The sequence below is a fragment of the Polypterus senegalus genome, chromosome 10, assembly GCF_016835505.1.
Source record: "Polypterus senegalus isolate Bchr_013 chromosome 10, ASM1683550v1, whole genome shotgun sequence".
In the NCBI taxonomy this organism is placed as follows: Eukaryota; Metazoa; Chordata; class Cladistia; order Polypteriformes; family Polypteridae; genus Polypterus; species Polypterus senegalus.
Window position 1 is genome coordinate 150923874 of NC_053163.1, and position 14157 is coordinate 150938030.

The 14157-nt window shown below is 42.7% G+C and overlaps 1 protein-coding gene across 1 annotated transcript; it reads right to left on the reverse strand.

The window, feature by feature from the left end:
* Positions 1 to 315: 315 nt before the first annotated feature.
* mrpl34 (mitochondrial ribosomal protein L34) lies at positions 316 to 13102 on the reverse strand. Its single transcript, XM_039767065.1, has 2 exons — positions 12954 to 13102; positions 316 to 953 (listed from the first exon to the last, which is right to left on the reverse strand). The coding sequence occupies exons 1-2, from the start codon at positions 13016 to 13018 to the stop codon at positions 656 to 658; spliced, it is 363 nt and encodes a 120-aa protein (XP_039622999.1). The 5' UTR covers positions 13019 to 13102; the 3' UTR covers positions 316 to 655.
* Positions 13103 to 14157: the final 1055 nt, after the last annotated feature.

Below are 14157 nucleotides of genomic sequence, written 5' to 3' on the forward strand. Positions count from 1 at the left end.
TCAGCCATCCAGCGGCGTCACTGAAGCGCTCGAACATTCTTAGCCAATCATGCAATACTGCGTCCGCGTTTGCCACGTGATGTTCTAACTATGGAGGCAGAGTCCCATTGCGTGGTTCTAACTTATATTGAGTCGAGATATTGACGCGAACACCATGCATACGGATAGTATCAAATTATATATAAGGATGTTAATTGTATGTTTCTCTTTTCTTCTATTATAGTAAAGTACTTTGGCCACAACATTCCAATGTTGTTTTAAATGTGCTACATAAATACATTTGACACTGACATTATGACTAATAGATACAGTAAGTTGGTGATGGCTAGAAAACTGGACCACTTTAGTCTTTATTGTAGCTTTGGAAAACATTTCAAAATGGCGCAAGTAAACAGAGGACATTTTTTCTCTAGATAGATTTGTTTACTAATACTTCTCAGGACGAGTGGCCTGGAGTTAATGGACTCTTACCTACCAGGTATCCCATTCTATCCCCACCTGTCTGACCAGAGTCCGCTGCCTAATTTCCCAGAGCTGTCTTTGCACAGAAGGCGATCTATAAAACAAGGTGGAGCAAGAGTCAGAAACATCCCCTCATTCTGTGTAACTTATAAAAGGAACTTAATGGCTCGTGTTCGGCACGTTTGCTCAACAGTCATATTTTTCCCTTGTGATATGCGATGTAGTCAACCGTCAGGGACTTCCGGCCTTTCAGCATGCGCCGTAAGATGACTTCAATGCCGCCCCTTGTGCTGATCCGTTTCATCCAGCCGTGGGTGTTCTTCCGTTTGATGTTGGACGGCTGGTACTCCAACCCCCTCTTGCGTCCGCGAACCTGCTGCCAGATCCAAGGCAGCCCAAAAGTCGTCGTCTGGGTTTCAGCGACGGGCCTACGGAGCACCCAGCTACAGGTGGGCCTCGGGTGGACAGATTCCTTCTGCATTAAAAATGTCCTGAAGGGAAAGCAGAGAAGACGATGTCAGATTTCTAAAAGAGCTTTCTGTTATGACAAGACAACGCCACACTTTTGGAGAGACAGCCCTTAAAAGATTTCTGAGCTACGTATCTTACATGCTTTCACTATGCCGATGATTTACAGCTTTATTTTTCATTTAAGCCTAACCAAATTAATACTTTGCTCACGCTGATTGATTGTCTGTCTCAGGTTAACGACTAGCTCAGTAGTAATTACCTACACTTGAATTGAGGAAAGACTGAGGTACTAAATTGTTGCTCTTCCTGTTCTTTATTCTGAGATTCGCTTAAAATGATCTTCTGTCTCTCCTGTTATTAAGTCGAGTTTACGTAACCTTGGGGTTATTTTTGACCAGTCCCTGGCGCGTGATGCATATGTAAAGTCAGTCAGCCGCTCGTGTTTCTTTCATTTAAGAAATCTTTCTAAACTAAGAAATGCTGTTTCAAAGTCAGAATTGGAGATGCTTGTTCATTGTTTTATTTCCTTATAACTTGATTACTGTAACGCTCTCTCTACGGGTTTGAGCAAGTCCCCCTCTCTCACGTCTACAGTTAGTCCAAAATGCAGCCGCCAGGCTCCTAACTCGGGCTAGCTAGCCGGAGTGATCATATCACCCCCATTCTGCACACACTGCACTGGCTCCCAGCATTTTATAGAATTCATTTTAAAGTTTTGATACTTACTTATAGAGCCTTGCATGGACAAGCTCCCGAGTACCTAACCAGCCTGCTCCAACGCCATACAGCTTGTCAGACTCTCAGCAACAGGGCCTTCTAGTTGTCCCACGCACTCGGCTAAAAACCCGTGGGGATCAGTCTGTGGCACCAAGACTATGGAACTGCCTGCCTTGTGGTCTGCATGGAGCCGAGTCTGTTGATTTCTTTTAAAAAACAACTAACAGCATTTCTCTTTAAACAGGCTTCTAATCAGTGCCGAGTAGTTCCAGTTTATTAATTTATTGGTTTTGTTTTAACTATTGTATTTGTATTGTATTGCTGTTCAGTGCTCTGTGACTTTTTGTCTGTGAACGGCGCTATATACGGTGGGTATAGAAAAGAATCACCCCCTTCGAAATACAGTAGACCCCCGCAAAGTCACGGTTCAGAGTTCATGCCCTCAGCACATTCGCAGATTTTTCCTTAGAACCTAACTAATAATTGTTAGTGGAAACCACAAATATCCTCCATGGCTTGGGATGGTGAAAGTAGCCAATCCGAGAGCGTTGTACTCTACTAGAATTTGAAACTGTAACTCCCAGCAGTCCCGGCAGTGGCTCTGATTGGTCTTCTGCTCAGGGTGCAGGGGCTGTTGGGGGTCAAAGGATGTCAGCGCAACTTTTAAAAAGCAAAATGAAAGTTTTTGTAATTTGTGTTTCAAGTTCCTGTCTCTCTGCCTGCCTTCTGTTGGGTTACCTGTATTTATTCGTTTTGTCCTGAATCGTATCGTGGTTGGCGTCTGGATTGTCTGCTCTCTGCCCGTGTACATGAGGACTGTAAATGGATTCATGGCCATCCTGCGAAGAAAGGAGCGCTCCTGAACTCATCCACCCGTCTTCACCATTTCAGGAACTACCAGTAGGACTATCTGTACATTCCCATTCAACGTGCGGATCTCTGGACTATCTATTTTCATCATTACATTTCATCCATTGCAGTTTTTCATGATTTATGGTGTGTGTTTTGTTGGTGCTTTTTTGTATTTAATGTGGGGAGGAATAAGGGTGGTATTGTTGTTTTTGTTTTACGTTCTTTATTGACTGTTTGCTAACCGGTTTGCTTTTTTTTTTGTCTCGGTTTGTGAGTGCATGTGTTGGGTCAAGGCAGGGTGCATCCCTGGAATCTCCACCATAAAAATAAATAAATCACCGTCTTCTCATCAGTGTGAATCTTAGCGGCACCGGACCGCTACAGCGTTATTCATGTCTCCTTACTGCTGACTGACTGCTGCCCTGTGACGCATCTCCAGCTGAGTGTTCTCATGTTGTTCTTCTTAACTCTTAAACTGCCGCAACCAGCTATAGTCGTTTCCCAGTGCCATTTACCAGCACGTAGGAGCCAAGTATATTCGACGACATACATTCATTGAACGCTGCAACCAGCTATAGTCGGTTCCCAGTGCAATATACCAGCACGCCATAGCTGATCAGTCCGTGCCATACATTCGTTGAGCAGCCAGCTCATGAGCACTGCCAGCCCAAGCAGCACGACAGCCTCATTGTCTCTGGGATTGAGCCGCTGCACTAGACTGGCCCACCAGCGTCAGCGTTTACCTCTGTGTGTTTGTGTGCAGCCAGTTCAAGCACAGTTGGCTCGTGATTTACTAAATTTCATCCATGGCGTCAGTTGCACCTTGTACATATTGCTGCAGTAGTTTTTACAGTTCATTAGCAGGGTGTAAAATGATCAGTGTTGCAGTAACTGTGATGCTCTTTGCATGAACAAAAATGTGCTCTATTCTAATTTCACTTTTTCTTAGTGAATTGTGATGTTTACTTATTAAAAGTGCAGCAAAAAAGTATTTGACATCCGGGGGTGCATTAAGCCCCAAGTATGTGACAGTTTTCAGATACCGCTGAAACACCCAGCACCTTCTAAGGCTTCTGGCAATGAAAATGCGCTTGCATGAATTACAGTACACATAGCGGTAACATCGGTGTTTTACATTCTAGCACTGCAGTACAGTACTGTACAGTATACGGGATTACCTTTATATTCTTTTTTTTAGGTAATATAAGCTGAGCTAGAAATTAAAGTGTTTTTGGGGCATATTTAGGGTTTAAACTATAAAAATAGACATTTTTTTTTTTTAACCACATCAAAAATTTGCAGTTTTTCACAATTCACGGGTGCTTTAGGAATGTAACCCCAGCGAATTTCAGGGGTGTACTGTATTCTAATATTTTTTGCTTTACAGCCTTAAATGAAAACACATAAACCAGTATTTTGTCCAGCTTTACTAACTCAATGCAATCTCTAACATCCAAGTGAAAGATATCACTGCTACAGTTCAGAAGAATTTTAAAAAATCAAAAACAAGAATCCTGAGATTAATAAAGGATCCCACCCCCCCTAAACTCAATCAGATGTATGTGCCCACCATTTCCATTGCAGACACTGGTTACTGGCTTCCTCCCACCTGTGATCAGTTGTAATGAGTGTGATTAGTGAAGCTGTTCCTGGCCCATTTATTCCCTTGCTTGGTAGTGCAACTGACAGCAAACAACTGACTATGGGGTGGCAGGCCACTTTCAAAAGATCTCAGGGATAGAGTTGTGGGCAGACATAAGTCAGGAGATGGATACAAAAAAATCTCAAAAGGCTTTATCAATCCCAAGGAGCTCAGTAAAGTCCATAATAAAGAAGTGGCAAGTGTTTGGTACTACTAGGACCCTCCCTGGATTCCGGCTGTCCCTCCAAACTGAATGGAAGAGCAAGGAGGAAACTGGTAAGTGAGGCTACCAAGAGGCCAATGGACACTTTGAAGGAGTTACAGGATTTGAAGGCAAAGAGTGGCCACTGTGTGTATGTGACAACAATTTCACAAGCGCTCCACAATTGAGGCTTGTATGGGATGGTCACAAGGAAAAAGCCACTTCTCAAGAAAGGCCACATTAAGGCTCGTTTGAGCTTTGCCACAATGCACCTTGAAGATTCTGATGCCAAGTGGAATCAAGTCTTATGGTCAGATGAGACCAAAATCAAACTATTGGGCCTCAATACCAAACGGTACACCAATGCAGCTCACCATCCACAACACACCATACCTACAGTAAAGCACGGAGGGGGCAGCATCCTGTTGTGGGGGTGTTTCTCTGCTGCTCTCGTTAGGGTAGAAGGAAAAATGGATGGGCCAAAATACCGTCAAATTCTTGATGAAAACCAATACCCTCAGCCAGAAAGTTGAAGATGGGCGGAATGTTCGCCTTTCAACACGACAACGAACCAAAGCACACAGCAAAATTGACCATGCAGTGGCTGAAGGAGAAAAAAGTGAATGTCCTCGTGTGGCCAGTCAGAGCCCAGACCCAAATCACAGTGAAAATCTGTGGAAAGATCTGAAGATAGCAGACCACCAACGCTCACCATCCAATGTGACCGAACTTGAACAGTTAAATTGTAAAGAAGAGTGGGGGGCAAATATCTTGATGTGCAAAGCTGATAGAGAAGAATCCCAACAGACTCAAGGCTGTCATTAAAGCAAAAGGGGAGCAACAAAATGACATGGGGGTGTGATCCTTTATTAATCTCTGTAGGTCTTGTTTTTGAGATTTTATAATTTTCTGAACTGTAGCTGTGATATCTTTCACTTGGATGTTAGAGGCTGCATTGAGTAAGTAAAGCTGGGAAGAAATATTGGTTTTGTGTGTTTTCATTTAAGTCTGCAAAACACTCCTTTCGATCTGACAGCATTTCAAACTTGACGATTGCAGTTGCTGGATCAAATTGCCTTGAAGATTTCAGATTACACATCTTCTCCTTTATTTGCATGGAATGTGAAAAAGCATATGCTGGACACCGGGGGTCTCCAACTCTGATCCTGGAATGCTGATGTGGATGCAGGTTTTCATTCTCACCCTTTTCTTAATGAGTGGCCAGTTTTTGATCCTAAATAACGTATTTTGCCTTAATTGTGGTTGACATGGGCGGCACGGTGCACCTGCCCGATTTTGTTTGAACAATTATTGCACACTTTCTGTAAATCCAATAAACTTAATTTCACTTCTCAAATATCACTGTGTGTGTCTCCTATATGATATATTTAACTGACATTTTTTATCGTAACAACCAACGATTTATACAGAAAAATAATGACTATTTACAAGGATGCCCAAACTTTTGCATCCCATTGTATATGGTTGCACGGTTAAATTTGAAATAAAAATGTAAAATATTAATTTTGATGTCTTGTTCATTTATTTGACGCCCCACCCTGTACAGCTTCACTAAACCAACCTCACAGCTCTAATATCTGCAGATTGTAGTGGTACACTGTTTCGTTGGCAGTGTAATTTGCCATCGGAGTGCCACTTTCACCCGATATCCATAATAGTCAGTTGTTTACATTAACTGCCTAAAATCCACCCTCATAAAAAGATCATTTTCCATTTGTCTGTGTGTGTGACCGTCCAGTTGGTATTAGTGATGGGTGGTACCTGAACGATTCATTCTTTTTGAGCAACTCCTTTCAGTGCCTTTCATATCTATCTATCTATTATATGGTGCCTTTCATATCTATCTATCTATCTATCTATCTATTATATGGTGCCTTTCATATCTATTTATCTATTATATGGTGCCTTTCATATCTATTTATCTATTATATGGTGCCTTTCATATCTATCTATTATATAGTGCCTTTCACATCTATCTATCTATCTATTATATAGTGCCTTTCATATCTATCTATCTATTATATGGTGCCTTTCATATCTATATCTATTATATGGTGCCTTTCATATCTATCTATCTATCTATCTATCTATTATATGGTGCCTTTCATATCTATCTATTATATAGTGCCTTTCACATCTATCTATCTATCTATTATATAGTGCCTTTCATATCTATCTATCTATCTATCTAGCAGCATATAGTGCCTTATCTATCTATCGATTATATAGTGCCTCTCACATTTATCTATACTATATTGTCTCTACATAAACTACTATATAGCATCTTCCACATCTGTCTGTCTGTCTTTCTCTTTTGACTGTTTAAGTCACTGTTTATGGATGACCTCGCTAGCGACTCAAACACTGAAGTAACTGCAGCCTTTCATTATTCGCTGTTGTGTGCCGCCTGCTTATTCTCCTCATTGTTACTCGGCAGACAGAACGCAGCTAATTAAACAACGAGATCAGTTAGAGCAGGGGTGCCCAATGCGTCGATCGCGATCGACCGGTAAATCACAAAGGTAGTGCAGGTAGTGTGGTGCAGTCGTGCTGCATTATCACCTGATCTACAGTTACCCAAATGTTTGCGACAGATACCGATACATCTCAAACTTTCTGGATTGAAAATATGTGACTATAACATATAGTAACATGAATCGACTCATTGGTTGAGTGGAGCTACATGGGGCTACTGCTAAGGCGCATGTGTATCCTGCATGACATCTTCTCCCATTTTGCTGCCGCTGCCTGCTGGTGGATGCACAGGAGCCTCCTGTCTCGACTCATGTTATTCGTGAACGAGTCAGTACCTGAGAGTCAATCTCGTGATGCTCATTCATTTGATTCATGAACGAATCATTACAAAATTGTCATGCTTTGTGTACAGAAACAGGGCAATGGCATATGAATTATCACACTAAAAATAGTATATAAAATGAACTGTACATCCAACCACCCATTATCCAACCCACTATATCGTAACACAGGGTCACGGGAGTCAGCTGGAGCCAATCCCAGCCAACACTGGGCGCAAGGCAGGAACACACACACGGGACAATTTAAGATCGCCAATGAACCTAACCTGCATGTCTTTGGACTGTGGGAGGAAAGCCACGCAGGGACACGGGGAGAACATGCAAACTCCACGCAGGGAGTACCCAGAAAGCAAACCCGGGTCTCCTTATGCGAGGCAGCAGCGCTACCCACTGCGCCACCGTGCCACCCAATGAACTGTACATTTATATATAATTAATCATATATTTATAGATAATGAACTAAATAGAATTTAACAAGCAGTAATATTAATTATATTTATATACACACACATGCGTACATACAGTGCCTTGCAAAAGGACTTTTCCACATTTTGTCCCATTACAGCCACAAACATGAATCAATTTTATTGGAGTTCCACGTGAAAGACCAATACAAAGTGGTGTACACGTGAGAAGTGGAACGAAAATCATACATGATTCCAAACATTTTTTACAAATAAATAACTGCAAAGTGGGGTGTGCGTAATTATTCAGCCCCCTTTGGTCTGAGTGCAGACATTGCCTGATGAGTGCTAATGACTAAATAGAGTGCACCTGTGTGTCATCTAATGTAAGTACAAATACAGCTGCTCTGTGACGGCCTCAGAGGTTGTCTAAGAGAATATTGAGAGCAACAACACCATGAAGTCCAAAGAACACACCAGACAGGTCAGGGATAAAGTTATTGAGAAATTTAAAGCAGGCTTAGGCTACAAAAAGATTTCCAAAGCCTTGAACATCCCATGGAGCACTGTTCAAGTGATCATTCAGAAATGGAAGGAGTATGGCACAACTGTAAACCTACCAAGACAAGGCCGTCCACCTAAACTCACAGGCCGAACAAGGAGAGCGCTGATCAGAAATGCAGCCAAGAGGCCCATGGTGACTCTGGACAAGCTGCAGAGATCTACAGCTCAGGTGGGGGAATCTGTCCATAGGACAACTATTAGTCGTGCACTGCACAAAGTTGGCCTTTATGGAACAGTGGCAAGAAGAAAGCCATTGTTAACAGAAAACCGTAAGAAGTCCCGTTTGCAGTTTGCCACAAGCCATGTGGGGGACACGGCAAACATGTGGAAGAAGGTGCTCTGGTCAGATGAGACCAAAATGGAACTTTTTGGCCAAAATGCAAAACGCTAAGTGTGGCGGAAAACTAACACTGCACGTCACTCTGAACACACCATCCCCACTGTCAAATATGGTGGTGGCAGCATCATGCTCTGGGTGTGCTTCACTTCAGCAGGGACAGGGAAGCTGGTCAGAGTTGATGGGCAGATGGATGGAGCCAAATACAGGGCAATCTTGGAAGAAAACCTCTTGGAGTCTGCAAAAGACTTGAGACTGGGGCGGAGGTTCACCTTCCAGCAGGACAACAACCCTAAACATAAAGCAAGGGCAACAATGAAATGGTTTAAAACAAAACATATCCATGTGTTAGAATGGCCCAGTCAAAGTCCAGATCTAAATCCAATCGAAATCGAAAACTGCTGTTCACAAACGCTGTCCATCTAATCTGACTGAGCTGGAGCTGTTTAGCAAAGAAGAACGGGCAAGGATTTCAGTCTCTAGATGTGCAAAGCTGGTAGAGACATACCCTAAAAGACTGGCAGCTGTAATTGCAGCAAAAGGTGGTTCTACAAAGTATTGACTCAGGGGGCTGAATAATTACGCACACCCCACTTTGCAGTTATTTATTTGTAAAAATTGTTTAGAATCATGTATGATTTTCGTTCCACTTCTCACGTGTACACCACTTTGTATTGGTCTTTCACGTGGAATTCCAATAAAATTGATTCATGTTTGTGGCTGTAATGTGACAAAATGTGGAAAAGTTCAAGGGGGACGAATACTTTTGCAAGCCACTGGATATATGAATTAAATCTGAGAATTATCAAATTATATATTTGCAATGCAATCTGGGGAACCTACAGTATAAACTAAATCGAAAGAATTGATTCACTTAAATGTGTAGTTTGAAAGAATCAATTTAGTCAAGTGAATTGAAATGCTCATCACTAGTTGCTGTGTCTCTGTCATTCCAACAGATGGTGCATCACAAACTTTAACACTGCTTTTACGAATTGGCGTGTAACAGAGACGTGTGCCTTTCATGGTGCGCTGCAAACGTTACTGCTGAGGCCAACGTTGTACTCAACACTTGTAATTTGTTCCGTACCCGAGCACTTTTGTCTGCATATAGGAGCTGGTGTGATCACTCTGTGCCGGGACTACCGTACTGTGCCCTGCCACGCTTGGAAGAGGGGAGTCTGGGCAACATTCTGTAGGATTCTACAGGGTGGGCCATTTAATGGATACACCTTAATAAAATGGGAATGGTTGGTGATATTAACTTCCTGTTTGTGGCACATTAGTATATGTGAGGGGGGAAACTTTTCAAGATGGGTGGTGACCATGGTGGCCATTTTGAAGTCGGCCATTTTGGATCCCACGTTTGTTTTTTCAATAGGAAGAGGATCATGTGACACACCCAACTTATTGAGAATTTCACAAGAAAAACAATGGTGTGCTTGGTTTTAACGCAACTTTATTCTTTCATGAATTATTTACAAGTTTCTCTTTGTTTACAGCCATTGACATGTCGCAGAGGTTAACACGTGAGGAGCGGATAGAAATTGTGTTGATGTCTGGTGAACGCAGTAACCGGGTCATTGCAGCAGATTTCAATGCAAGACACCCTACGAGACCACCCATCTCCCATGCTACAGTTAGCAAACTGCTTGCTAAGTTTCGTGAAACTGGTTCAGTGTTGGATTTGCCAAAATGTGGACGCATGAAAACTGTCACTAATGAAGAAACATCAGTGGCTGTCCTAGCTTCATTCAGTAAGAGCCCACAGCGTAGCACTCGCCGCATGTCACTGGAGAGTGGCATTAGTCGAACATCCCTTTTGCGGATATTAGCTACTCACAAATGGCACCCTTACAAACTCCAGCTACTGCAGCATCTCAATGAGGATGACCCAGATCGGCGCACTGAATTTGCAGAATGGGCAAAACAAAATTGGAACAGGACCCTCAGTTTACGCAGAAGATTTTGTTCAGTGATGAGGCAAACTTTTATGTGAATGGTGAAGTTAACAAACAAAACCACCGCTATTGGTCTGACACTAACCCACATTGGATAGATCCCTCCAAGACTGTTGGAACAAAAAAATTGATGGTATGGTGTGGTATATGGGGTACAAAGATAGTGGGGCCATTCTTCATCAATGGAAACCTCAAGGCCACTGGATATGCAAAATTGCTACATGATGATGTGTTTCCCTCTTTATGCACTGAAGCTGGCACGTTCCCCGAGTTTTTCCAGCAAGATGGTGCACCACCACATTATGGGTGTCAGGTCCGAGCATTCCTAGATGAACAGTTTCCTGGAAAGTGGATTGGTCGTCGTGGGCCAGTTGAATGGCCCCAAGGTCTCCGATCTGACCCCTTACACTTTTATCTTTGGGGTCATCTGAAGGCAATTGTCTATGCTGTGAAGATACGAGATGTGCAGCACCTGAAACTACGGATACTGGAAGCCTGCGGTGTTGCTATCAGTGTGTGAAGAGTGGGAGAAGAGGGTTGCATTGACAATCCAACACAATGGGCAGCACATTGAACACATTTTATAAGTGGTCAGAAACTTGTAAATAACTCACGAAAGAATAAAGTTACGTTAAAACCAAGCACATCATTGTTTTTCTTGTGAAATTCCCAATAAGTTTGATGTGTCACATGACCCTCTTCCTATTGAAAAAAACAAAAGTTGGATCCAAAATGGCCGACTTCAAACTGGTCACCATCTTGAAAAGTTTCCCCCCTCACATATGCTAATGTGCCACAAACAGGAAGTTAATATCACCAACCATTCCCATTTTATTAAGGTGTATCCATATAAATGGCCCACCCTGTAGAAATGTATGACTGCTAAAAATGTCCGAACATGATGTCAATGATGCGATGAGTCAGTTAAAAAACAACATTTCTCATTTCATTTGATAGCATTTGAGTTAAAAACAGGATTTCATTCTCACCTTACGGATGATCAAGCAATGAAAACAGCACGAAAAGTTGCAAACTTCCCCGTTAACATCTCCCCGTTTGTCTCCGTAAATATCATCTCTAACGTGCAGCACGATTAACAGCAAGACGCCGCGCTGCACACTCAATAAATCTGTAAGAGGGTAGAGCGTCATCCTGCCCTACTCGGCTCCGAAACAAACACTAAATAAGGAAAATCATTTTGACGTGCGTGCTGTTACTCCGTGTTTGGCTTTACACAAAGTCTCATGGTGATGATGAAAGTGTACCCGGGCCCAGAACGTTAAAGTGCAGTGTGAGCGCTGGCCAGCAAGGGACTGGGGCTGGGCAATCACGCTTGGGCACAGTACGGAACAAACGTGCCTAGTGCGAGTACACCCTCAGATTTCAACCCACCTCAGACGGGTAAGCACAGCAACTGAAAAACTTTGTAAGTCCAATTTCAAGCAGAGAAGGAATTCATTATACATGGGGCTTTTTGTTTAGGTTATTCTAACTGGCAAATACAAATTGTCACTGTTTGTGAATATGGTGGGTGGGTGTGTGCGAGTGAGTGGTCCCTAGAATTCTGTCCAGGTCTAGTTTTTCAGACTTTTGCCGAATCCCGGTGGGATGGCCTCCGATTCCAGAAGCTACCTACCAAACTCAGTCGATTGGGGGCCACTGTGGCCTGAATGATACACCATGTGCACATTTTCTAACTTCTTATGTTCTGCAGTTACTTTGACTAACCACAGCTTGGGTATCAGCAGTCTGGTTTTGCATACTGTGCTACAGTTTCATCCAGGCTAGTGTGAATACATTTGGATATGCAGGGAGGGCAGCTAAGTGGCACAATAAACTTCATTTTTACTGCCGAACCTCTTGGATGTAAAGCCTTGGAATGCTAAATCGGCCGTTCTCATTCTTCAGGTTACAGTTTGATCGTCTGCTTTAAGGAAGTATCCTAACGCTTTGCTTTCTCTTGAAATTTCCCTTCTGTGCGTTGTACAGTTACAACGCTTTACATATCATTATTACTGCCCTCGTCAGGTTATGACATTAACTGGAGACTCGTTTAAAAATATAAACGTAAAAAAATCTAAATCGGAAACAGCTCTCAACATATTTTTCACTACTGACTAAATCCGATAATCGTTCCTGCCGTGATTATTAGTTTTGTCATGTTCGTTAAGTGGCAAAGGTCTGACCTGTCACCTCACTCATAACTGAACCTGCCGCGAGTCTGCGTGTCAAGCACTCACTTAAAACGGTTAATAATATTTAAATAAAAAATAAAAAAAAACATATCTTTAAGATGCCCGGTTAAATGGGCAGCACCGATAAAAACTGGATTAGCATGGGGTACTCATGTAAACTCCAGACTTATCAGTTACAGACAATACGATCGAACCCAGGACCTATGACGAAGGCAGCAGTGCAGATCCAAATACTGACAATCTCAATCACGTTATCAAAATGAAACCAATCGAACTATATTCTCTGAACAAGCTTTAAAAACCGTTTACCTGGCGACAGCGCCGCTCCTAATCGTACACAACCAGCTACGTGGCTGCACCCAACACAAATTCATCTCTAAACACGAAGAACTGCTAAACCATCAGGGGAAGATCTTCTCTTGAAAGTCACGCCAGCCGCGCACTACTCGCCAGCACCGAATCCACTCATTGGCTCAGCGTTAGACCAGGCCAGCCAATTACGTTTCAGATTTCTCACCCATTCCTCCTGCGCTTGCTGGTAGTTGTAGTTTTCAAGTCTCGTACTCCAGTGCTGCTCGAGTCCAGCCCCCCTAACTCCCTCTGGCTGCAAGTTTTTTGTTCCACTCATTTTCAGTGATTTATTTTGTCGGTAACTGATCTCGTTGTTTAATTAGCTGCTTTCTGTCTGCCGAGTAACAATGAGGAGAATAAGCAGGCGGCACACGACAGCGAATAATGAAAGGCTGCAGTTACTTCAGTGTTTGAGTCGCTAGCGAGGTCATCCATAAACAGTGACTTAAACAGTCAAAAGAGAAAGACAGATAGACAGAGTGATAGATAGACAGACTTATGTCGAAGATGCTATATAGTAGTTTATGTAGAGACAATATAGGATAGATAGATAGATAGATAGATAGATAGATAGATAGATAGATAGATAGATAGATAGATAGATAGATAGATAGATAGATAGATAGATAGAAAAGGCACTATATAATAGATAGATAGATAGATAGATAGATAGATAGATAGATAGATAGAAAAGGCACTATATAATATAATAATGACAATTCCACATCCGACTAGGGGGCGGTGGGGTGCACTAACTGTCTTTTTTGGTCCCTTGCAGACCATTCTCGGGAAATCCCACAGGGTCCTGGCACCTTTGATGACATCAAATGTGATGTCTTCAACGACATCACTTCCGGTTCCACCTCTAATGACGTCACTTGTGGTCCCGCATCTGATGACGTAACTTCCGCTACCAACCCCTGATAACATCACTTCCTACAACACCACAACACCAATGCCTTGCTTCAAACTGCCTCCTTCTTTCTTCTCCAGCTCTAGTCCACTCTTCACCCGACTCCAGCCATTATACAAAGGGAGGCAGCCCCTTTTATAGCCACCCGGATGTGCTCCAGGTGCTTCCCAGCAATCTTCCAAAGGCACTCCCCAGTGTAGCGGAAGTGCCGGCTGCGTACCCGGAAGCACTCCTGGTGTCCCCAGTTTT